Raw genomic sequence first — 25,317 nt, 5'->3', positions numbered from 1 at the left:
ACAATCTCTTTCAGCCACGTCTTTCAGAACTCTGGGGTGTACACCATCTGGTCCAGGTGACTTATTTACCTTCAGTCCTTTCAGTTTCCCAAGAACCTGCTCCCTAATAATGGTAACTTCACATACTTCATGACCCCTGACACCTGGAACTTCCACTATACTGCTAGTGTCTGCCACAGTGAAGACTGATGCAAAATACTTACTCAGTTTGTCCACCATTTCCTTGTTTCCCATTATCACCTCTCCAGCATCATTCTCCAGCAGTCCAATATCCACTTGCCACTCTTACACTTTATGTATCTGAGGAAAATTTTAGTATCCTCTAGTATTGCTGGCTAGCTTACTTTCATATTCCATCCTTACCTTCTAAATGACTTTTTCCAGTTGCTAACACAAAATAATCTGCAGATGCTGAGGTCAAAGCAACACCCACAACATGCTGGAGGAACTCAGCAGGTTGGGCAGCATCCGTGGAAAAGATCAGTCAACATTTCGGGCTGGAACTGTCCTGATGAAGGATTCCGGCCCGAAACGTCGACCGATCTTTTCCATGGATGCTGCCTGACCTGCTGAGTTCCTCCAGCGTGTTGTGAGTGTTGCTTTTCCAGTTGCTGTCTGTTAGTTTTTAAAAGCTTCCCAATCCTCTAATTTCATACCTTCAGTCCTGTATTCACTCTTTTGATTTTGTCTGCCTTTTAAGTTGCAACTCATCCTGTTGACTGCAATTTTGCCCTGTTCTCAGTGGCCTCTTCGCACTACACATTGCCTCTGTTTGTAAACCAGCTACCTCATCTTCAGCACTATTATCTGCCTTTCCTACAATACTTCTTGCATTGAAATATATGCAGCTCTGGACACCAGACACACCCTGCTCAACTTTTTGATTCTTAACATTGTCTGAGGTCTTACTATCATCTGCCTCTACAACCTCTCTACTAACTGTTCTGGCAATCTGGTTCCCATGCCCCTGCAACTCTTGTTTAAACCCCACCTCTATCTAACCTCCCCCACCCCAGTTCAGGTGCAAACCAATACACCTACACAGGTCCCACCTTCCCTGGAAGAGAGCCCAATGATTCAAAAATCTTATGCCCTCCCTCCTACACCAACTCCTTAGCCACGTATTAAACTGTAAAATCTTTCTAGTTTTGGCCTCATTAGCACATGGGTATGGGTAGCAATCCTGAGATCACAACCCTGGAGTTCCTGCTCTTTAACTTAGCATTTAATTCCCTGAACTCCCTATGCAGAACCTCATTACTCATCTTACCCATGTTATTGGTACCTACTGTACATGGACTATGAATTCTGGCTTTTCACCCTTCTACTTAAGAATGCTGAGGACTCGATCTGAGATATCTTGGACCCTGGCACCTGGGAGGCAACATACCATCCAGGAATCTTATTCTTGCCCTCAGAAACTCCTGTCTGTTTTCCTAACCAACTGATCCCCTATCACCACAGCGAGCCTCTTTGCCTCCTTCCCCATCTGAGTCACAGAGGCAGGCTCAGTGCCAGAAATCCAGCCACTGTGACTTCCCTCTCTTAGGCCAGCAGCAACCCCCCTCCCCACCCACCCACCCACCCACCCAAGAGCATCCAAAGTGATATACCTGTTGTTAGGGCAATGTTCACAGGGCCACTTTGCACTGTCTCCTTAAACCCTTTCCAAATGTCAAATGGCACCTGCTCTCCTGTGTCCTGCATGTTGGGTGTAACTAACTCTCTGTATGTCCTATCTATCACACCCTCAGCCTCCAGAATGATCTGGAGCTCATCCAGTTCCAGCTCCAACTCCTTAACGCAGATTGTTAAAAGGTACAGATGGATGCACCTCACAGTTGTAGTCATCAGGGACACTGGAGGTCACCCTGCCTTCCTACACCCCAAAGAGGAGCATTCAACTATCCTGCCTGACATCTCTGCTGTCCTAGCTGAGCAGATATAAAGAAGAGAAGGAAAAAAAAGTTAATCTGGAGTTTTCCTTTCCCTGACTGAAGCCCCTCTTCCTGGAAGCCTCAACATCATCACTCTGGCTCTGACAATGGCCGCTACACTTGCCCCTCCCTGCCTTCCTTTATTTTGCTCTTGCTAATCAATCCCAAATGCTGATTGGACACTGGTCAAAGCTCTTTTTCGCTGTAGCGACCCCGCTGCTGGCTTCCCTACCTGGGCAGTGGGCCTGAGTGAAATCCCCTCCTTCCAACATCCAGATGGGTCATTGGTGAAAGCTTCTTTTTGTTTATAGCCTCATGTTTATACATTTATTTATTAATTGGGTCCATATGGTTTGTGGCTTTTCCCCCAGCTCCCATTATATCATTTTCAGTTGTTGGTGGTCATAGTCAACAAAATAAGCAACTTATTTTTGAACAGTAATGATTTTATACCACAATCTAGAATTATAAAAACTATATTCTCTTGATTTCCTGTTTTCAATAAGGAAAACCTGCATTAATCATTAGAGAGCCACCTTTGACCTGAACGTTAGGAATGTAACAGCCCAGATAAGCTGACTATGCCAAAACTGATACCAGGCAGTAGCCATCTTTCGTTGGGAAGTCCTAGTATAGTACTAAGCTCACTATGACCTCTCTGCCTTTGCCACCACTGCTGCTCGATAAGGCATCACAAATTTCTGCAGACTTTCCAGTAATTTTATTTTATTGGTGTTAATGTACTTTGTATGCGTGTGTATTTATCCAGCTAAGTGCACCTTTTAGTGTATTTTTAAACAATAGTTTTATTCTTTGTAAAACAGGTCCAAGTGTTATTGAATGTCAGATACATTCACAGATGTTCAGAGATAGCAGCAGCTGTGACAGCTGGTGAGCCCAAGGCCAACAGACTACTGCCGCTGATACAGGGCCTTTGAATGCAGTGTGCTACAGCCTATTGTAACGGCCAGGAAGCTGGAAATCTGTACCCCCTGCTCTCTCTTGTACCTTCTCAGAATTACCCTGAAAACTTCATCAAAATAGGCCCAAGTAAGGGAGGGTCCCAGAACTAAAACCGTTACTCATAGTTTGGGTTTTGGGTATTTGATCCTCCACAATATTCCGCGTGGGAATTTAAACTGGAGATGGCATAGTTCTACATCCCTTCAATCACAGCACCTAACGTGATTCAAATATTACTCTTTAAAGCCTCTCATCTTCGTTTTATAAATGGTTTACGGCTGACATCCCACTCCCACGGTAGTACTCCTTTATTGCCACCTAACTCCGTTCTCATTTGTTTCTTCCCCATCTCACACCAAATGCTATCTTCACTGCTGTCTCACTCCATTACTCAACCACTGCACACACACTACTCGCCTCCCGCGCTTCCTTGCTCTATTTCTGATCTTCATCCAGGCCATTAACCCTCAATTTTATTTCCCTCAGCCTCTCCCTTTCCCAACTTACTTACTTGAATTCCACGTTTGCCCTTATTATCATCCCGCATACCTCTTGTTAGATAAATCAGCTATTTTATATCTCCATCCAGGGCGTGACCTTGATCGTAATAAACGTGAGCCGAGACGTAAAAATAAGACCAATAAAAGCAAAGCTTAAAAAAATCGCTTAAAATGTAATATTTTTGCATCTTTCCCCGTTGTTTTTTTATATACCCTACGGATTCAAACCAACTTCATTTGACTCTGACTCTCCGTGCTGCTATGGAGTACTGAACAGTTAATGACTTTTATTGGTTTTCACACCATCTCCTTTCCACCTCATCGCTCCAAGCTTCGCGGTTTCCTAACTTTTATTATGGGGGGGGGAGGGGAAGGTAAACTAAAACGGTTTCCCACCAACTCCTTTCAACAAAGAAATAGTAACTCTTGACCTCATGTTTCGAGCATCGCTTCTATCTCCTACAACCTCACACGCATTTGTGAGGATGAGGATTGTTACCGGGCCATTCTTCCTGAGGTGGGACAAAGCTGGGTCGCGTTGCTCGGCTGTCTCCATGGAAACGGTAGCATACAACAGTGCATACCAGGCCAGGCGGAGCGGCGATTTGCGCTTGCACTCACTTCAGAGGGGTTCGCCGTCTCAATTTATCCGCTGCATCTTGGCTGAAGAAACTTTGACCAGAAGCAACGTTTGTGACGGGCCGAGTACTGCAAAAATACACAAAAGTAAGGGAGAGTCTTATTGCATTTATCTCCATTACACAGACCGGGCCGTTCAGGCGACAGGTGTATACAGTATTTAAAGAGCCGAGTGAGTCTGCGTTTAGTGGTGTTTAGTTGCCGTGGAGACCTGTGCTGTGTAGTCCTGTCTGCTCTGAGTAATGGTGTTCCCAGCCAAGGCACTTTACGTAAATTGGAGGCTTCCTGCAAATTAAGGGGCGGTTTCCGAGGAGAAACACAGACAAGATATATAAAATAGGCAGTGATTTCAGTGTTTATTATAAACCATTCCTGTTTGAATTCCACCACATCCATGTTTCTCAGGTATAGTTACAACTCTTCAAACAAGAAGCAAGATACAAGTTTCAGGGAAATATGACGGGCATGGATTGAACCCGGGATATTTCCACAGAAAAGGGTTGCTTTATTACCAGGATAAGTAGATACCATGTTATACCAAAGTCTGCTTGGATTTGTTCACTGCTTGGAGTAGATCTGTTTACTGCAGCCTGGAGAAAGGCAGAGAGAGTTTCTGGTGCAGCAGGCCATCAGATCCATTGTGTGGCTGGGGATCAAAGACAGGGAGTGAGAGCTAACAAGCTGTAACACCATATAATAATTTTTAAAAAGTCCACTTTTATTTGTCATGGTGCAAAATAAAAACAAATTGGGCAGTACTGTCGAGGTAAAGGGATAGTTGATGTTTTGGGCCAAGTGCTTCTCAATCCATTGTGTTCCTCCAGGGGTTAGTATTTTTTTGCTTCAGATTCCTATATCTTTGGTCTCTTCTGCCTTTGTTTCTCATTGCACAGCATTTTAAATGGGAATTTCACCCTTTGGTATAGTTCTCTATTTATAATTCTGTTTTATAATTTTAAAAGTAAAATGTTAATACATGAGACAGTCTCTTAGGTGTTAATCATTGTGGGGACTGCAACACTTCACACTTAGTAAGGCTTGCTGTATCTGTATGTAAAAGTTGATTCCAGTTTTGTATTTTAGTGCTTGGGGTAATGTTCTTTTAATATACCATACTTTTAAGAAATAATAAGCTTTGTTTGCTTATTCTGTTTATTAATATTATAAATCGAACATTTTCATAATCCAATGCTGCACTTGTGAATCCAACCAGAAAGAAAGATCGACAGAAAAAAGTAATGTATTCAAGCTCTTCTGAGGGTTCTCGGCCATTAAATTCTAAGGCTGTGGTGAGACCTGTTTTGGTCTTATTTCATTGCTTTAGAGAAAATCAATTGCTTAACAACCACTACATATAACAATCATGTGTATCATTAGAAGATACTTGCCCCTTCAATTTTGAATTTGACATGAACTCCCCAAGTAGTGAAGCAAACTATATGATAAACACCATTATATTATGAAGTCTTTACCTAACCAAATGATATAAAAGTATTTAAATGAGTGCACTTTTCTCCCTAACTGTGAACTCATTATTATTCACAAAAAATAATATTAATTTCTAATATCTTCCAGAACAAGTTTACAACTGCAGGAATGTCAAAGGATTTAAATTCTGTCACCATCTTAAAAACAGACACTCCTCGCACCTGTGATCTGAAGACTCTTCGAGCAAAGCGCTTGGCTTACTTTGTGGACCGTAACCATAACTGCACAGATTTATCCAGAGATGTTGGCAGTTTGGGACCTAATGACAAACAAGTTAACACTGATCATAGAGTTGCTGACCCAGAAAGAGAAAATGTGCCTAATGCTGAGCAAAATGTTCCTTTAGTAGAAAAAGAATGTCATATCAATGAATTAATTCAACATGCAAGAGCTGAAGATACAAGGCAGGTGCGCTCTAGAGATCTAGAAACATTGTTGAACATTTCTGAGAGTGATGGGAAAGATTCTTGCATGCCAAGGCCAGATTATAATTTCCTGGAGAATCCCTCTGTATCAGAAATTCAGAAGCTCAGGCATATCCTGTGCTGGGCTCAAGAAATCCTGAAAAAGGATAAGAACGATTCACATACCCAAGCACATCAAAGCACGATGAACATAAATGAGACAGAATTAGCTGAGAGTCACTTGAATACTGATGCTTCCCAAACAACTACTTTTAATTGCTCCTCACATACAAATAAATTTGTCCACAAAGCTGCTGTAAATAGTGCACTTGATGAAGCAAAATGCTCAGCAGATATTTCATCTGAAAGCTTCAACTCGTTTGACTTATTAAGGCAACATAAGACTTTGGTTCCAACTTCTTCCTTTATCCAGAGTGATGTGCAAGAACAATGTACGTCAGTAAATATTGGCCTTTCAAGCAATTGTCACTTTGATTCCAGTAATACTTTTGAAAGAAAATATGCCGAGCAAGTACACGCATATAATGCTTCGAATAACAAATGGAAATTTAAGGATTCAGGGGAAAGTAAAGAGCTGGTGACTGAGTTATCAAATGAAACTTGCCATTCTATGACTAGTAATGTGAGTGCACTCAACAAGGGTAATTATTTTTGGATTCCCCTTGAAGCTGGTTCAGATGATGAATATATCACTGAAAACAGACAAGTGAATGAAGTATTCATGGAACCTTTTGTAAAAAGCAATAGCACTCCACTTTTGTGTAGCAGTAACAATAATTATCATAACAATAATGGGGAGCCAACCTTATCAGCCAGAACAGTAACACTTAGAAAATGCCCAGAAACATATAACAATTCAGGTGATGTATCGGAAAACCCCGTCAATCTGCATTATATGATACAACACCACATTAGCAGTAACAATCAAAATAACAATGGGGAGCCTACATTATCTGACAGAGCAGTAACACTTAAAACATCTCCTGTAGCATATAGTGACAGTTCCGGAGATATATTCGCAAATCCTGTTAATCTGCATAATGGTGCACTACATTACAAATCAAGATTTTGTGATGAAGGAAAACGTAATTATGCATGGGAAACCAAAAAAGCTGAGGAATACTTTTCAGGAGGTGACCATGAAATTTCACTAGGACACTCAAAAATTGCTGATGTACCTGGACTTTCAGCAAACCTGGATGATGCTGGTTTTAATTTCAAATCACCGTTTGCCCCCAAATGTATAATTGAAAGTTCAAATGAAAAGGTAACAGTGAATGAACAAGACAAAGGTGCTGAAGTAGATAAAGCTTCCCAGGGAAGAGCAAATAGTGAGCAGTTCCCTGAAAAGTTTAGAAACTTGTATATTACAAATGCAAATAAAACATTACTTTCACATTCATCAGTGTCCCCAAAATATTGTAATGACATAATAATGGACAGCAGATGGAGTGAAAATTTGCCAGATCTGGCAATATTAAATAAAAAAGCCAACTCTAATAATTATGAAAATGAAGTAAGATATCAAACAACCAAGTGTAAGGCACAGAATACTTTGAAATTGTCTCCATTGCCTATGTTATCATCATATGATTTCAATGATTCAAAATCATCCAGTATATGGTTAGAAAAGGAGGAGCCTATAGAAAGTGTTAGAAGCCAAATACCAGATGAAAATAGGAACTCTTTCCTCCATGCAAATAATCTGGTCAAATGTTGCCCTGAGTGCAAAAGTGACAACAGCTCAACTGTTAACTGGTGTACAGAATGTGGATGTGTTCTGATTGCAATAACACCACAACATTGTAATGCTACCAGTAATATTGATGGAAGAGCATTCTCAAATTCCAGAGGTAGTTCCAATAAGGAGAAAATAGCAGTAGGTGGATTAAAAGAAAATTCAGAAATTGAGGAGTATAAATTAGATGATGTGAACAATCTGGAAACTAGCACTTGTTTCTCTTTGGAGATGTGTGATCCTCAGCTAAGTGTATATCAAAAATATCTTCTGTACATGGAACATCTGGAAAAAATACGAGGCCAACATCAGACCAGAGAACAGAAACTGACTGATGTTCTTTTAGTGAAGGAAAACACAAATCAGACAGAAACAGTAGATGAAAACAACAGCTCTTGTGGAAAACACGAACAGGAAAATAGTAACAGTACTTCATTCATACTGTCGACACATTTCCGTGAGCAAACAGATAGTAAATACATTGTTTATCAGCAGGATTCTGAAGACAACCCAATTCCCAACCCAGACGTAGCAACTGTACCTTTGGGAGAAAATATACCAGGAGTTTCAATACTGCATTGTACTTTTCAAGAGAAAAGTTACTTAGAGCAAGACAGCAATGTTGAAACATCAAAGAATATATTGCACAGTGCTACTTTGAAACAAAACTTTGGAAATCAGAATTTTTCTTCCTTGGAGTATGAGAACAATAAAGAAACTTTGAAAGGTAATTATTAAGTAGTTAAATATCAGCTCTGTTCATTAACCCTCTGTACACTAGACTTTGTACATAATTTATGTAATTTTTATTTTGTTGTTTACTAAATTGAAATTGCTTCAGGAAATTAAGCATTTAAATTAGACAAATTTTATCTGTGAAACTACTTATGAGCTTGTATCTGTCTAAGTGAATTTTATTAAAAGGTAATATGTAACAATTACAATGTTAGCAAACCTTGCTGTTGGAACATATACTTGCTTCTGCAGTGTACAGTAGATATTGCATCAGAGCTCATTCATTCTAGGAATTCATGTACTGTGCTGACTATTGGAGAAAGTTCAGCATCTATTTGCTAAATAAACAGATCTTTTTGTTCATTATTCACAAAGCCATATATGCAATTTGCTTCTTTTCATTGGTGCTCTCGGGCACTTTGCCAATTAAATGCCTATGCAGCATGGTGATTGTGTACATTAATAAAACATGGGGGTCTACTTACATCCAGGAAGCTGTCATGAACAGTACATTCGTGAATGATCAATTAGCCAATGGTATTGATTACAGCCATTGTATTAGGTCTCTATTAGGACCCAAGCTGGGGTCCTTTGTGTATATAGGGCATATTGTTTCTTGTTTGCTCTAAATTCCATGAATTATTTGAAGGAGTAGGATGGAAGTCATAAATTGTTACCAATGTGGCACACAAAGATAATAATTAATTTCTGTGGGCTACAAAAATTATCATTGTTGGTTTTCAGGGGTACCATAATTAACATAAGCAGAATCTATCCTGTATGATAGCGAAGTATCTCCAGTTGTATAATGGAACTTATGTGATCCATTGGTTACTCCTCACTTGTGAAAACATCTAATATTTTGGTATCACAGTTATGATCCTTAAGACATGATAATTTGCCCTAACATATCCTCATGAGGCTCAGTGTCAAATTTTCTTAGGTAACACACTTATGAAGCACCTTGGGATTTTTACAATGATTAAAGTGTGAAAACATACAGATACGCTAATAAAAAACAACCAAGTACATCTGATGCAGAATAATTGGGAGATTGAGGAAGTCAAGAAATCAGCTGTAACAGCCTAGGTGTTCTGAGGCTGATGCTAAACTGGAATGTAAGGTGGGACCTCAGCCCAGACTCATGACTCACAATCTTCTGCTCAGTTAAGTGTATAAAAACCATCCGTTCTGAGAAGATTTCTTTGGCTACAGTTTTTCATTGCTTCCAGATTGCATATTGGCCAGGCTACCAAGGGAAACTCAGACACTTTTTGAAAAGTTCAATAAAATCTTTAAAATTTACCTACAAGGGAAAGTCAGCTGTTCCCAGAGTTGAACATACTCGCCGTCCTATGCTAGATGACTGAAACCTCTGGAATGAAACTTAAATAAGAAGGCATTATTTGAGGGGCAAATCTGGATTTTAAAAAATATATAAATTATATGAGCTTGAAACAAAAGATAAGGAGTCCTCACATTCTGAGTCATCAGTTTTGTTGGTCACAATATTGTTAATAGTGAACAACAAACAATCTGCTGGAAGAACTTGCTGAGTCAAGCCTCACATCTGGGGGAAGGGAATTATGGATAGTTTGGATCAAAACCCTGTGTCAGGACAGGACCTGGTAAGTTCTTCCAGTAGATTATTTCTTGCTCCAGATTCCAGCATTGTCGTCTCATGTGTCTTCTAGTTCATAGTGAGCTTGGTGCAAGAGTACATAATAATCCCAAGTGAGTTATCAATACAACTATCTCAATAAAGAGTGGGAATGGAAATTTCATAGGTGTTTGTAAATGATATTGGTGTCCATAGATCTAAAATAATCAAACCAAACAATTAAAAATGCACATGTTGCTGGAATCAGGAAGATATCTTTGATGGAAGGTTATTGATCTGATCGTTTATAGTTGTAGATAAAAAAAAGTCTGAGATGGAGAATAAAGGTCTTGGAAGGGCTGTATAAAAATCTTGCCTAGTTTTGTCAAAGTGAATTTGGTAGCCCAATTAACCATTTTGTTCCCCAGATAGCATTGTGCTTAATAAACATGCTGGGTAAAAATTGAGGCACAGTAATGTATTATTAGTAAGTTATGGAAAACTTTCAAGATCATAAAACAGTATTTTATTTTTAAGATGCAGATAAAAATCCCAGGAAGAAAAGAAAAGTCCAGTCAAGCATTAATCAATACCAACGATGTTGGGAAAAGTCGAGTATTGCGTGGTCATCTTATACCCAAGGAGCAATAAAGGCAAGGTATAGAGTTATACTGTAACTAGTAACATTAACATTCAGTGGTTTAATTTCTCAGTTTTATCACCTTCTCTTCTGCAATACATGACACAGGCATTTTAATGTTCAGGTTCTCAGATGTATGATCTCTCAGCCACCATTCCCATTCTTTAGGTGCATGTGTCAGTTGTGCAAGAATATCAATAGCCATGGGAACCATCCAACCAAGATCAGCTCTGCTCTTTGTTCACCTAACCCAATGGTGCAGCAACTTTCTAGCAGGACTTCTTGAACTTCAGCTAGGAGTTGAACACTGGCCACTCTACACTCTCCTTAGCTTTGGAATGGTGAGACCAAATGTAGAACCAGTTGACTGAGATTATCTGTAATTAGCATTGATCAGCAAATTAACCCAGTGCCTTGCTTGGCTCTGTCATATACGTGAGTATAACATTTAGTCATGGTGGTGAATTTGATCTGATTTGCACTACCTGTTCTTATTAAATTGATGCTGGCATGGTAAAAGTGGACTATGCTGAGAGGTACAAACACAAAATGCTGAAGGAACTCAGCAGGTCGGGCAGATGCTATGGAAAGGAATGAAGAGTCAACATTTTGGGCCGAGACCCTTTATCAGGACTGGATCATTCATTTCCTTAGATGCTGCCTGACCTGCTGAGTTCCTCCAGCATGCTATGTGCATTGCTCCAGATTTCCAGCATCTGCATAATCTGTTGTGTTTGCATGTTGAGAGGTATTCACTTTTTCTATTGCTAGCTCTTTTGATCATTAATATGGGTTGGAAAGATTTTGATCCATTTGGTGGAACATGTTAGAGTTGTTTCTAATGTAGGGTGGCTCCAGTGGACTGCAGTGTAAGTTGGAATTTCAGGAGGTGATAGCTACATGTGAAAAATGTTCATTATTTGCTTTTGTTGCAGGTCAAACAAAAGTTTGACTGTAATAAACTCTTGCTTCTCCATCTCCATTAGTGTAATGGAAAAATGCCTCTGCCTACTTATCCCTGGATTTAAACTATGATAGACGTGAGCTGTCCTCAGAAGTGATTGGTTTGTACATCTGCCTGGCCCAAACACTACCAACAGTACTGCGCTCATCAGCTTCAGATCAATCAATGAGCACCACCTACTGGACAGATGTGAAGGAATTCAAGAGATTCAAAATAGTTGGCACTTTGATTCTTTGAATTTCCATTACTAAATGCATCAGACAATTCATTTATCAGCACATTAAGCAGGAGGCCATGTTGAATCAAATTCACCGAAGGGTTTTGGCCTGAAATGTCGACTGTACTCTTTTCCATAGATGCTGCCTGACCTGTTGAGTTCCTCCAGGATTTTGTGTGTGTTGCTTGGATTTTCAGCTTCTGCAGATTTCCTCTTGTTCGTCACCTAATTTCATTTTGCTTTCCTGGTTATTTTGTACATCGGAATTAGAGTAGGGGATTGTTGTAAATTAGGACCTATCTGGAATGAACATCTAATTGCAACAATATATATTATTCAGAGTAAGTTTCAAAGTGAGTGAAATAAATAATTCTTTAGGCAGTTTTGTGAAGGTAACACAGATGTGTCCTTTCAGCAAACCTCTCCCCTACCTTCAACCCCAAAGCCCTAGCCAACTAGCCACTGATGACCCAACTGTAATTTTGCCCTATCATCTGCATGTCCTTCCTCACAGTCTCATTACAGACTGCATTGACTTGTATACCAACTGCTGTATTATCAGCCCTATCACTCCAGTTCCCATCCCCTTGAAAAATTAGTTTAAACCCTCCCCAACAGTACTAGCAAACCTGCATGCAAAGATATTGGTCCATCTTGCGTTCAGGTGTAACCAGTCCTTTTTTTACAGGTCATACCTTCCCCAGAGCAGATCCCAAAGATCCAGAAATCAGAAACCTTGCCTGCTGCATCGGATTCTCATCCACTCATTCGTCTGTACTATCATCCTCTTCCTGCCCTGACTAGCATGTGGTAGTGGGAGCAATCCAGAGGTGACTACCCTAAAGGTCCTACTCTTTAGCCTCTTCCTAACTCCATATACTCACTGTGCAGGACCTCTTCTTCCTTTCTGCCTGTGTATGTCGTTGGTGCCTATGTGCACCATGACCCCTGTCTGCTCACCCTCTTTCTTGAGAATCGTCTGCAACCACTCTGAGACATCCTGGACCCTAGCACCTGGGAAGGAACACAAAATCCTGGCATCTCTTTTTCTTTTGTTGCTGAGGGGAAGGGCCAAAGGGGACCCTGCACTGACTGCTTACTCCCCTTATTTCACCTGGTGGGCACCCATCTCAAGTTCAAGTTCAAGGTCAAGTTTAGTGTCATTCAACAGTACACATGTATACTGCAAACAAAACAACGTTCTCCAGACAAGGTGCACAACCTATGGCATATAACCCACGCACATAACACATAAAGTAATATTAACACTGGTCAGCCATCTTACAGCCTGGGGGAAGAAGCTGTTTCCCATCCTAACTGTGCCTGTCCTAATGCTACCTAATGCCTGATGGTAGGGGGTTAAAGAGATTGTTGGATGGATGGGAAGGATCATTGACAATGCTAAGAGGTCTGTGTACACAGCGTTCGTGATAAATATCTTTGATGGATGGAAGAGAGACCCCAGCGATCCTCTCATCAGTCGTTACAATCCTTTGGAGGGACTTGTAGTCATATGCCTTACAATTCCCATACCAGATGGTGATGCAGCTGATCAGGACACTCTTGATGGTGCCCTGCACTCTGGGTGAGCCCACCTCAGTAAAGGTTTCACGAATGATGTTTTCAGCTTCCTGGAAGGTCCCTTCATCCACCTCCGGCTCCAGTTTCTTGACCTTGTCAGTCAGGTCAAGGGCCTGGAACTGGAAGTATTAGCCCTGCCAGTACAGAACTAGGGGGCAAAGGTCTGGCAACCTGTGTTTTGAGATGCTGAGGAATACGAGGGGTGATTGATAAGTTTGTGGTTTAAGGTAGAAAGAAACAATTTTAGAAAACCTAGCACATTTATTTTTCACCATAGTCCCCTCCTACATTTACACGCTTAGTCCAGCGGTCGTAGAGCATACGGATCCCTTCTTTGTAGAAGTCAGCATCTTGGACCTCCAGAAAGTGGTCTGCAGCAGGGGTGATTGATAATTTCGTGGCCTAAGGTAGGAGGAGATGAGTTATTAACTTCAAACTTTCTGCATAATCACTCAAAGAGTTGACCTGCACGTGCATGTAACAAGAGCTGTATAACTCATCTCCTTCTACCGTAGGCCACAAACTTATCAATCATCCCTGCTACGGATCACTTTCTGGAGGTCCAAGACGTCGACTTTTACAAAGAAGGGATCCGTATGCTCCACGACCACTGGACTAAGTGTGTAAGTGTAGGAGGGGACTATGATGAAAAATAAATGTGCTAGGTTTTCTAAAATTGACTCCTTCTACCTTAGGCCACAAGCTTATCAATCACCCCTTGTATGAAGAACACAATCTCATGGAGATCTGATCTTAACTGATCCATTTTGCTAGCACTTATGTTGTTTATTTGATTGCACATAAATCTTATTTTTTGTTCACTTGCACCAATATCACTCCTCACTGACCATATCCTAATGACCTCTCAAGACAGATTATTCAGGAATCTGATACCCTGCCCGCTGCACCGGATCCTCAGCCACAACATTTATCTGTACTATCATCCTTTTCCTGCCCTGACCAGCACGTGGCACTGGGAGTAATCCAGAGATGACTACCCTGAAGGTCCTCCCTTCATCTTCACCTTTCACCCTATTAGTCTCCGCATCCAGCACATCATTCTTCATGTCTGCCAGCGAAAACGGAAACCCAACACTGGTTACAATTTTCTCTCCCCACCCTTTTCACCTTCCTCAGAGCCCACTCTCTCTGTGACTAGAGGCCATTGTTGAAAGTGAGAAGGCAAAGAATTAAAAGTGACCTGAGAAGCAGCTTTTTCACACCGAGGGTTGTATATAGAATGTACTGCTAGAAGAAGTGTTGTAAAGATATTTGGACAGATACGTGGATAGGAAAGGCTTAGCTGGGCAATTTGGTGGGCGAGTGTGGATGAATTGTCCCAAAGGTCACTCATCCCTCCTCACCTATCCTTCTCTGACCCCTAACACTTTATTTGCAACCACAGGAGGTTCCCAAACCTACTCTTTCAACACCATCCAGGGACCCAGACAGCGCTGAAGCAAAAGTTCATGTGCACCTCCTCCAATGTAGCCTTTTGGGAAATTGGGAAATTGGTTTATTATTGTCACTGAGGTACAGTGAAAGCCTTGCCATTCACACCAACCATACAGTACAACAGTGCATTGAGGTAGTGCAAAGTAAAATAATAACAGAACGCAGAACAAAGTGTTGCAATACAGAGAAAGTGCAGTGGAGGTAGACTTTAAGATACACTGTCATAACAAGGTAGATTGTGAGGTCAAAAGTCCATCTTATCGTGGTAAGAGACCATGCAATAGTCTTACAAAAGCAGGATAGAAGTTGTCTTGAGCCTAGTGGTTCATGTTTTCAGGTTTTATTTTAATCTGCTGCCCAATGGAGAGAGATGAGGAGAGCACATTGAGGGTGCGTGGGATCTTTGGTTGCACTGGTTGCTCTCCTGAGACAGTGAGAAATTGAGACAGAGTTCATGGATGGAAGGCTGGTTTCGATGATGTGCTGAGCTGTGTTCACAGCTCTCTGCAATTTATTATGGTCTTGGGCAGAGCAGTTGTCATACCAAGCTGTGATGGATCCAGATAGGATGCTTTCTATGGTGCATTGGTAAAAGTTGATGTGGGTCACAGAAGACATGTTTAATTTCTTTAGCCTCTTGAGGAAGTAGAAGAACTGGTGAATTTTCTTGGCTGTGGTATCAACCAGTTCAGGCTATTGTTGATGTTCACTCCCAGAAACTTGAAACTCTCAGCTGTTTTGACCTCAGTACCATTAATGTACAGTCTATGGGAGTGTTCCCACCACCCCTCTTCCTGAAATCAATGGCCAGCTCTTTTGTTTTGCTGAGATTGAGGGAAAGGTTGTTGCTGTCATCATAGCACCACGTGACTAGGCTTTCTACCACCTTCCTGCACTCTGACTCATTATTATTTGAGATACAATGTGGTATCATCTGCAAGCTTGCAGATGGGATTAGGGTAAGATCATGCCATACAGTCATGAGGGGGCTGAAGATGCAACCTTGTAGGGTGTCAGAATTGAGAATAATCATGGTGGAGGTGTTCCTTACTGGTTGTGGTTAATTGATCAGGAAGTTCAGGATCCATTTGCAAGGGGAAGTGTTGAGTTCCAGGTTTAGGACCTTTGAGATGAGTTTGCTTGAAATTTTAGTATTAAAAACGGAGATGTTGTCAGTAAACAATAGTCAAAAATTGGTATATTTACTGTCCAGATGCTCCAGAGCTGAGTGCAGAACCAGGTAGATGGTGTCTGCTGTAGACCCGTTTTGTTGATGGTCAAATTGCCGTGGATTGAGGTTGCTTGGTAGGCTGGGATTAATGTGGGCCATGACCAGCCTCTTGAAGCATTTCATGATGATTGATCTCAAAGCCAGAGAGAGGTAGTCATCAAGGCATTTTACCTTGTTTTTTATTCTGCGGTACTGGAATGATACTGATCTCCTTTAAGGCGGGAAGCTCAGGTTGAAGAAGTTGGTGCTCCTGACCTAGCATTCCCTACACTGAGTGCAGACTTGACGACCAGTTTGCAGAGCAGCATCACTCCTTGCACACTGACCATCCTGAACTCTCATTCCCATTCCCACACCCAGCTGTCCTCAGCATTCTCCACTATCAGGGTGGGGCTTAATACAAACCAGAGGAATAATACTTTATATTTCACCTGGGCAGTCTACAACACAGTGACATGCAGGTTGAACTTTGCCGTTTCATGTAATCCTTTTCTTGTTTTTTTTTTCTCTCTCTCCCTCTCCCCGACCCTCTGTCCCTCCTTCCCTCTGGTCCTCCCATTGTTCCTCCCTTTCTCCTCTCTTTCCCCCTCCAGCCACCCCCATCACCCATTTTTAATTCACCACTACTTACTGCTCACACATTTCACTCACTGGAAATCTCTCCCCATTGTATTCCATCTACCCTTTTCTCCCCTCAATGTTTCCCATCATGACCTTCCTCACTTATCAGATTCCAGCACTATTATCCACTGTGCCTTCACTTATCACCCTCATGCCTCAGCCTCCATGTTCATACACCTCTGCTCTCCCTCCCCAACATTTGTCTCCATCAGCCTGCACCTACCCCTACTTGTTTGCCTCCACCTGTCACCCATCTGTTTATGTCTCCCAACCCCACCCCTTCCTCTAACCCAACTGGCTTCTTCTGCCCAACATTCCTCACATGTCTTCGATCCATCTTCCTTCCACCAGCTCCTGTCACATCCCTGCCCCTTCCTCTTTATACCAGCTATCTTTCCTCTCCACTTTCAGACCTGAAGCAGGGTCTCGATCCAAAATGTTGTTTGCCCTGCTTAGGGAGCTGATTTAAAACAGAGATATGGCAAAATTTTTACTCCCAGAAGGTCATGAGCTTTTGGAACTCTCTTTCATGAGGAACGGTGAAAACAGACTTTGAATTTACTAAGGCTGAGAATGATAGCATCTTGGTAAGCAAGACGTAAATGGCTACCACAAGAAGACAGAAATGCAGAGCTGAAGTCACAATCAGATCAATTATGATATTAATACATTATAAAGCAAGATGGAGAGGTTGTGTTGCCCATTGCTCATTCCAATTCATAGTCTTGCTTTAGCTAGCTGGTTATGGCCAGCATCAGTGTGCCTTTTGCAGGCCTTGAATACATAAACTTTGTTAGTGCCAAGTGATGTTAAAATGAGTGTGGTGCACTGTTTGGCATCGCTGCATGTGCTTGGCAGCCTCTCTGTGCCTGTAGGTCTTATAAATGGAACAACCAGCTCAAATGACTAATACAGAAAGAGAAACATTCGGTAAAACATCATGCACTCTTTGAACGTATTGAATTTTATACAATGGATTGGGAGATGTTTGTTTAAAAATAGGATGGTTAAATGTGTGCTGAAGTTGGCAATCATGTTTGACATTACCAAGATAAACGCAAACGTGAGATATTCTTGCTTTAATAAAACAAGTGGTGTGACTTGCATGCTTAAAGAAATACTAAAACTTAATCTATGTGTTTTACACAAACTGCTGCTTGTTAGGTAGTCAGCAGCACTGACAGGCATGCTCTGCTTATGGGAAAGAGAACTTAACCCATTTTAGACCTAATATATCATGGATATAAGGGAAATTTTGGGCACAAGGGGCAGTGGGAGGCTATGTATGGAGTTGAATGGAATAGCAGGAAAATGATCAGAGATGTTAAACAAAGAGGGTGGAAAATCTATGAATATTTGGCCACGTAGTGGGGCTGGGGACTGAGGGCTTGGATAGGGTTTGGTGGGCTACCGGATAAGCCAAGGGTTGTGATCAATGCATTTGGAGACAATTTTATTATAATAACAGTTTAAGTATTTCTGAACACAAAAATTATGATCCCATGATACCTCTTTAAATCATATAGGTTTCACATTTTAGTGATTTTCTTACTGATTTTTACCATTTGATAATAAAATGCACTTGTATGTTGATGATGTCATTACTGTGCAAAGTACAACAGGGAGATAATATCATGTCAGGGTGAACTGCCCCAGGAAGTGCTCAGTTATTCTTCGATTTATTGGGTTTTCACCAAAAATGTGTGGAAGCATGCCTGAAATATGTTTATATGCTATTAAACAAGTGATGAATTTTCCCCAGTGCAGTTTCTAGGTAATAGCTTTTTTCAGATGTGGTTTAAGACTTTTTAATGGGTTTATAGCAAAAAGAAAGCTGAAGTTATTGGGATTTACATAGAAATAGATTTGGTGGAGCAACACGTCATATACCGTCTGGGTAGTCTCTAGCCCCTTGGCATGAACATTGAATTCTCCAACTTTCGGTAATTCTCTCTCCCTCCCTTCTCCCTTCCTGGTGCTGATGGTGAGACTGAAGCTGTTGCATGCGGTGGAAAGTTTATCAATGATGTCCTACATGTCGGACTCAGAGCTTGCATTGAGAGCTGTCGTCAGCGAATAGGAAGTCTCTCAGCACCGTCTCTTTGACCTTGGTAACTGCTTGAGGCTTCTGCAGGTTGAACAGCTCGCCATCCACCCCCTAGTTGATACAATTTCCAGGAACGCTGCCCCGAAATGCATCAGTCAACATCGCACTGAACATCATGGTGAAGAGAATGGGCGCCAGCACGCATCCCTGCTTGACCCCATCTGTGACTGAGAAAGCAACAGAACAGCCACCATCATCGAGCACGGAGGCTGACATCTCATCATGAAACTGCTTGACCATGGTGATGAATCTGCCAGGGCAATCAAACTTTGCCTCGATCTTCTGTAATCCGGTGTTGAAGGCCTTGGTAAGACTGATAAAGGTGGTGCTGAGCGGTCTGTTCTACCCCTGGCATTTTTCCTGGAGTTGTCTCACAGCAAAGATCATGTCAATAGTTCCTCTTCCTTTCCTGAAGCCTCACTAACTTACTGGGAGATGACCTCATTCTAGATGAGCATTTAGCCTGTCTAGCAGGACTCTGGCTAAGATTTTCCCAGCTATTGAGACCAAAGAGATGCATCTGAGGTTGCCTCATGTAAACAGCTTACATGGAGGCACAGGTGAGAGCTGAGAGCCAGGTGAGGAGCAAAGGTGGAGGACCTACCTTGGGAACGATGACAGGTCTTCACACCAGAGGTGCTATCCCTCCCTGACACCTCATACACCCTGCCTAGATCCTGTCCAGTGGTCAATTACATGAGACATACCAGCCACCTTTCTGAAAGCTTCTCTGCATCTTCCTATATAAGTCAATTCGTTCCTCAAAGAAATCCAACAAGTAAACAAGACAGCAAAAGTGATTGGGGTGGTTGAAATGGGGCTGAGTAAGCAGGACCAAGTTGACCTTTCCTGGGGAAGCCAAGTGGCCCTGGTAGAAATAGGCCCAAGCAGTCAAACCCTAAGGAGGAATGGAGAGGAGACCCAGGACAGTGGAGAGCTGGGAAAGTGGAGGGTGGAGAGGTAAGCAGTCAAAATTAAGTTGAAGACCAGGTATTTACAGAACTTAAAATTTTTAAGTTGATTGAGTCTTCTTTTTAAAGTGGAGTAAAATGGGCAAGGCAATGTAGTGAAATGCAATTAACTTAAAATAAAGTTTTTTTCCTCTCTTGAGGAAAAATGGACTGATTTTGAAATGATTTTTCATAGGTAAAACATTGTTGACTTCCGTTTATGAAAATACAGCAGTGAGTGAAAATAAAAGTAATAAGTAGCTCATCTAAGATCTCTCTAGGGTTAGCAATTCCATTATCATTAGTTCTTTAGGAAAATTTCCTTGAATATAACATCATGCTTTAACTGTTCTGTATGCCATTTAATGATAATAAGCAGTTTGCTCGCAACCCTGTACTTCAGGAGTTTGAAGAGACATGGGATGGAGCGGTGCTGAAAAAAATACTGCACAATTCGATATGAGTCACTAGAATCTCCTAGCAATAAGAGACCTACAATGGTTTCAAAACCTTTCATACATAACTAGGAGATTTGAAATGCAATGGTTTCTAATTACTGCAGCTTGAAAAATATGAATAGACTGTGAGTCAGATCTGGAGTTATCACAAGGCACCTTTCACATTACTCATGGTGATAGCATACTTTGAGAGATAACACTGAAACAAACCAGGACCATGTTATAAATTAGAAAGATTTGAGGGGGAATTTTAATTCCAAGGCAGAAAGCCAGTGAACGTCAGGATTTATTGTTATGCAAGTGCCATTAGTATCCAGCTGGCTAGCTGCCTGCCTCTGGGAGTCCACTAGCTTTATGCTGAGGTGTTTAGATGGCCTAGTACACTTAACAGGAGAATGAAGCAAGATTCAGGAATTTTTTTTGTGGCCCTCTTCATGCTTCTTGTACTCTTTATGATTTTTGTAGATTGTTGCTGGCATTGTCATGAATATGAACTTGGGGTTGTAAACAGTGAATATTAAGAGATAAAGTTATGCCCATGAATAAAAAAGTAGGAGTTTCAGCAAAATTACGGAGATATACAGTCACACAGCATTGGAACAGGTATACACCTGATATCTACTACAACCAGTGGGCACACATCCATATTAATCCCATCTTTTAGCACCTGGCCCTTAGTCTCTTTTGCCAAGGCAATTAAGTTTTCATCTGGACACTTACGAAATCTGTCAACTCTGAGTTTTTGTTGAGATGCACATTCGCAGACTCACCTCAGTATAGAGCTTTGAAATCTTGTAAGTGTTTATGTAGCTTATTCTGAACTATAGAACAATTGATCTGCCAGTCTCTAAAACACATGTACGCTGGAATTTTACCCCAAAAGCAATGGTAGATCTTGAGAGAGCTCCAGTTACTTTAATGAAGGAATGTTTACAATGTTTTATGTTCCTTAGGTCAGCAAATCTAAGTCACCCGCGATCGGTTGCTGACTGTCCAAGAACAAAAGGAAAACCACTCTTACCTGATGATCATTCAACGGGTATGATTTTATATGACTGTGCGAAAACATCATCTCCAGTTGTTTTAATTCCTCATTTATTTCCAGAACTTCACTCGAGAGACAGGCTTAGTTTCTGTAACAAGTAATTAGGGGTCATTCCAGAAGTTCATTTATATTTTCTGTAGTTGCACCAAAAATGTCTATTTCTGGCAGTGGCCAACTATACTGGAAGGGAACCGAGTAATCAGCTGAGATGGAGAAGTCCGTAAAAATCAGTCTGTAAGATGAAGAAGAAGAAAATGAGTGGCTAGAAGTGATTCTACAGACGCTGGAAATTTTGATTAACCCTCACATAATACTGTAGGAACTCAGCAAGTCAGGTGACATCTGTGGGGGGAATAAACTGTCGACATCTCAGGCTGAGACACTTCAAAGATCAAACGTAAATTCCCTTCCATAGACACTGCCTGACTTGCTGAGTTCCTCTTGTAAATATGCAGCCATACTTTTTCTTGCAGAATCAATTAAACTTTCAGGCTTGTAGGTTTCCTGACAGTTTCTTCGCTAGAAGGCACCAGCTGTCATTGAGCCCTACAGCGCAGTCTCCCTTCTGCTTTCAGTCTATGAAGCACAACCTTGCCAGTGGGTACAGCTCAGTCTGCAAGGCTTCCACACCACATTAATGTCCCTGCGTGCTTAGTTCAGACATTCATTGGTATGGGCAACTGAAGTACATCTCAGCTGCCCTGCTTCTGTTTATTGTCCAGGTATATGGCCCATGAAGAGTGCTGCTGTTACCAGTTTATGAATACGTAATCCAAGTAACCAGCTGCCATAAACTGAAGTTCATTGAAGGAATGCAATATTATGATCTTTTGTTTTCCACTGTAAACATTTGTTTCACAGTTACAAAGTTAGTAGCAACCTCAAAGACAGAACATTTTAAAAACCTTTTGACATTGTGAAGCCTGCAGGTAAAGGAAGAAGCAGCATTATGTTCCCATAGCTAATAATAACCACTGACGATCTGAAGTGAATTCAGTATTGATAACTCTTCTGTTCATCTTCAATCAGCTCAAAAGTCCTAAATTCCATACTAGTCTGATGATTAACTTGGATGCACCCACCACAACAGTAAGTTAGTAGTAAGGGAGCAGATGAGTTTGGTCTGGTGGGAGGTCCAGTATCACATTAGAAATGAGCAAAGAATTACAAGTGCTGAACTATTATGCAATGATTGCAGATGATAATTCTGCAGAGAATTCCTGATTCATGAACTTTTCTCCTTTCCTTTGCCCTTCCACTGAGAAGGCTTGATCTGTAAACTTCCTGTTCTCCATTTGCGTTTCAGTGGAAACAATCCTTCAATATTTACCCGGCGTAAAGTTCCCAGAAATCAGCCACCTCTTTGCTGGTTGCTCCTCTTGAGACTCCACCCTTCATCAGCATGTTGCTGTTATTCACGAAATGCTGATCCCACATTTTAATTTTGGAGGCACAGTACCATACACTGCTCTGTTTGACTGGCAAAAATTTTGAGCAAAACCTTTTAAATGTAGTAATCAGAAATGATTTAAATGTCCTTGTCCTAGAGCATTTTACTCTGCTTTGTGTCAAAGTTCTTCAATGCGTCTGTATCAGCTGACTTTCTGATATCAATTTTGCTGGATATCGTGTGCAGGCAATTGGCAATAAAAGCTTACTAGCATTTATTACTAGGATTAGGGTTTTAGATAGAAATCTACATATCTGTAGAACTGTGCACAATTTTGGTTACCGGATCTCAGGAAAGACATATTTATTTGTAGGGTGTACAATGGTTTCAGAGATGAGACAATTGTTTTGTGAATTGAATTGAATGTTTATATGCCCTGGAATTTGGAAGAATAAAAGGTAAATCTATTGAAATGTGATAGGTTTTGGAGGGGCTTGGTGGATGTTGGAAGATTCCTTGCTTTGACTGGAGTATAGGAACAATGATGGAATAAAAACAGAAAACATTGGAAACACTCAGCAGGTTCGACAGCGCCTATAGGGAGATAAACAGTGTTTCACCAAGTCCATGGCCCTCTGAGCCCAGAAATAAAGTACATGAGCAGTTAACCATATCAAGGCAGAAGCTACTGTATGTTTTTGAGTATGGATATGAAGTTATTTTTATCAGGAAGTATACAAGATGAATGGTAAGTAGGAACAGTATTTCATTACAAAAAAAAATTGCATGCAAAACAGAATGGTGATAATCTCCAAACTGTATCTTCATTTAAGAAGTTATTGAACTATTATTATGAATTTACATGTGATAATTATATTTATTCTAAGGATTTCGCTCATGGTAAAAGTTTTCAAATCATCAAGTTCACTAAGTATTTACAGACCATTAATTCTATTTAAATACAAATAACAATGTTACATTGTAACTATCATTTGTTGATAGGGTTATTTCTTTGGAAACAAGTGGTTTTATTAAATGAAATCTAAATTATGTGTTTTCTTGTAAGTGCCTATGGCAATGAGCAAGGCGTCATTGAAACAGCCGTTCAAAAGGCCTTTAAGTGCCAATATTCTGGATAATAAACGAGGACGACAAAGATCAAAAACATTGCTTCAAAATACAGCAGTGGCTTCAGGACCAACAATGAAATCAAGTAAGTCTAATCAATAAGACATCCATTTCAAATGCCTTTTTTGTGTCTGGAGTAAAATTTATGATAATACTGTTTAAAATCTTGTATCAGATCCATTTATTGGCTATGGCCTATGTGCAATGAAAAGCTACGAGGGGTGATTGATAAGTTCGTGGCCTAAGGTAGAAGGAGATGAGTTATTAACTTCAAACTTTCTGCATTGAGCTGCACGTGCATGTAACATAACTCATCTCCTTCTACCTTAGGCCACAAACTTATCAATCACCCCTGCTATGGACCACCTGGAGGTCCAAGATGCTCTCGTTACATGCACGTGCAGTTCAACTCTTTGAGTGATAATGCAGAAAGTTTGAAATTAATAACTCATCTCCTTCTACCATAGGCCACAAACGTATCAATCACCACTGCTGTGGACCACTTCTACAAAGAAGGGATCCGTATGCTCCACGACCACTGGACTAAGTGTGTACATGTAGGAGGGGACTGTATTGAAAAATAAATGTGCTAGGTTTTCTAAAATTGAGTCCTTCTAACTTAGGCCACAAACTTATCAATCACCCCTCATATTTAAACTTATCCTCCCAATTTTCCATGTTACTTTATGTTTCTTTTTGTAACGATTTTACTTATTTGAATAAAGTATTCAAATCAGATGAGGATATGTTGCACAATGTGAATAGAACACAATTTTTGTTGCTACTTAAACCCTGTCAGGGAATTGGTAATTATAATTATGGAGGAAGCATTGGGTTTCAGTGCAGTTACTCTGTGAAGTTCATGGCTACATTTATAATTGTGCATACACTCTACAGTTAAACTTGAAATTACAGAAGTTTTTGTCACTGATATTCTGCACCACCAACCAGATAGTTAGTGTAGTTTTTCTCCACAGAAAGAAATCCTGAATTATTAAATTGCTATGAACCTCAATTTTTATAATTAGTCTTGTAAAACCTACTGAAGATGTTACATTTTGTTGAATATTGTGTAACTTGTTTTTAATGATTTTCTAAGCCATGATTAAACCTAAACAAATTCCTAGTCCTGAAATTCTAACTTTATATATCTGAACTGTAATATCTGCAAGATAATTATTCCAAAATTCTATGAGTTTAAAAACTATTTAATTTTTTTTGTCTGTGTATATTTCAGTTTCTAACTGAACTTATAATTATGCCCAGTCTTTATTTCACTTTTTGTAATAAATTTGAATAGCTAATCCTAGAGCATTTTACTCTGCTTTGTGTCAAAGTTCTTCAATGCGTCTGTATCAGCTGACTTTCTGATATCAATTTTGCTGGATATCGTAGGTACTGATGAATGCGCTGGAAAAGCTGACGTTAGGGAAAAGAGAATTTACATTCTAACACCTGCTGACAATTTAAAAAGCTTTGGAGTTATGCTGACTGGAATGTCTAAC

At 40.6% G+C, this 25,317-nt stretch overlaps 1 protein-coding gene across 5 annotated transcripts; it reads left to right on the top strand.

The window, feature by feature from the left end:
• The first annotated feature begins 4,031 nt into the window (after positions 1-4,031).
• Positions 4,032-24,856, top strand: LOC140211395 (uncharacterized). Of its 5 annotated transcripts, XM_072281085.1 has the most exons (7): positions 4,032-4,126; positions 5,615-7,219; positions 8,183-8,417; positions 10,563-10,683; positions 21,203-21,288; positions 23,751-23,897; positions 24,280-24,856. In XM_072281085.1, the coding sequence occupies exons 2-7, from the start codon at positions 5,636-5,638 to the stop codon at positions 24,357-24,359; spliced, it is 2,253 nt and encodes a 750-aa protein (XP_072137186.1). In that variant the 5' UTR covers positions 4,032-4,126; positions 5,615-5,635; the 3' UTR covers positions 24,360-24,856. The 5 variants fall into 5 exon arrangements, with proteins under 5 accessions (XP_072137186.1, XP_072137183.1, XP_072137182.1 ...); XM_072281082.1 differs by having other exon boundaries at positions 5,615-8,417; positions 10,569-10,683; XM_072281081.1 differs by having other exon boundaries at positions 5,615-8,417.
• Positions 24,857-25,317: the final 461 nt, after the last annotated feature.

This window comes from Mobula birostris, chromosome 17 (assembly GCF_030028105.1).
Source record: "Mobula birostris isolate sMobBir1 chromosome 17, sMobBir1.hap1, whole genome shotgun sequence".
Taxonomy (NCBI): domain Eukaryota; kingdom Metazoa; phylum Chordata; class Chondrichthyes; order Myliobatiformes; family Myliobatidae; genus Mobula; species Mobula birostris.
This window is presented reverse-complemented; position numbering and strand designations above follow the sequence as displayed.

Coding starts and splice junctions, on each gene's coding strand:
- LOC140211395 (XM_072281081.1), top strand. CDS start 5,636: ATGTCAAAGGATTTAAATTCTGTCACCATCTTAAAAACAGACACTCCT. Junction 8,418..10,562: donor CAATAAAGAAACTTTGAAAG/GTAATTATTAAG, acceptor TTTATTTTTAAG/ATGCAGATAAAAATCCCAGG. Junction 10,684..21,202: donor CAAGGAGCAATAAAGGCAAG/GTATAGAGTTAT, acceptor TATGTTCCTTAG/GTCAGCAAATCTAAGTCACC.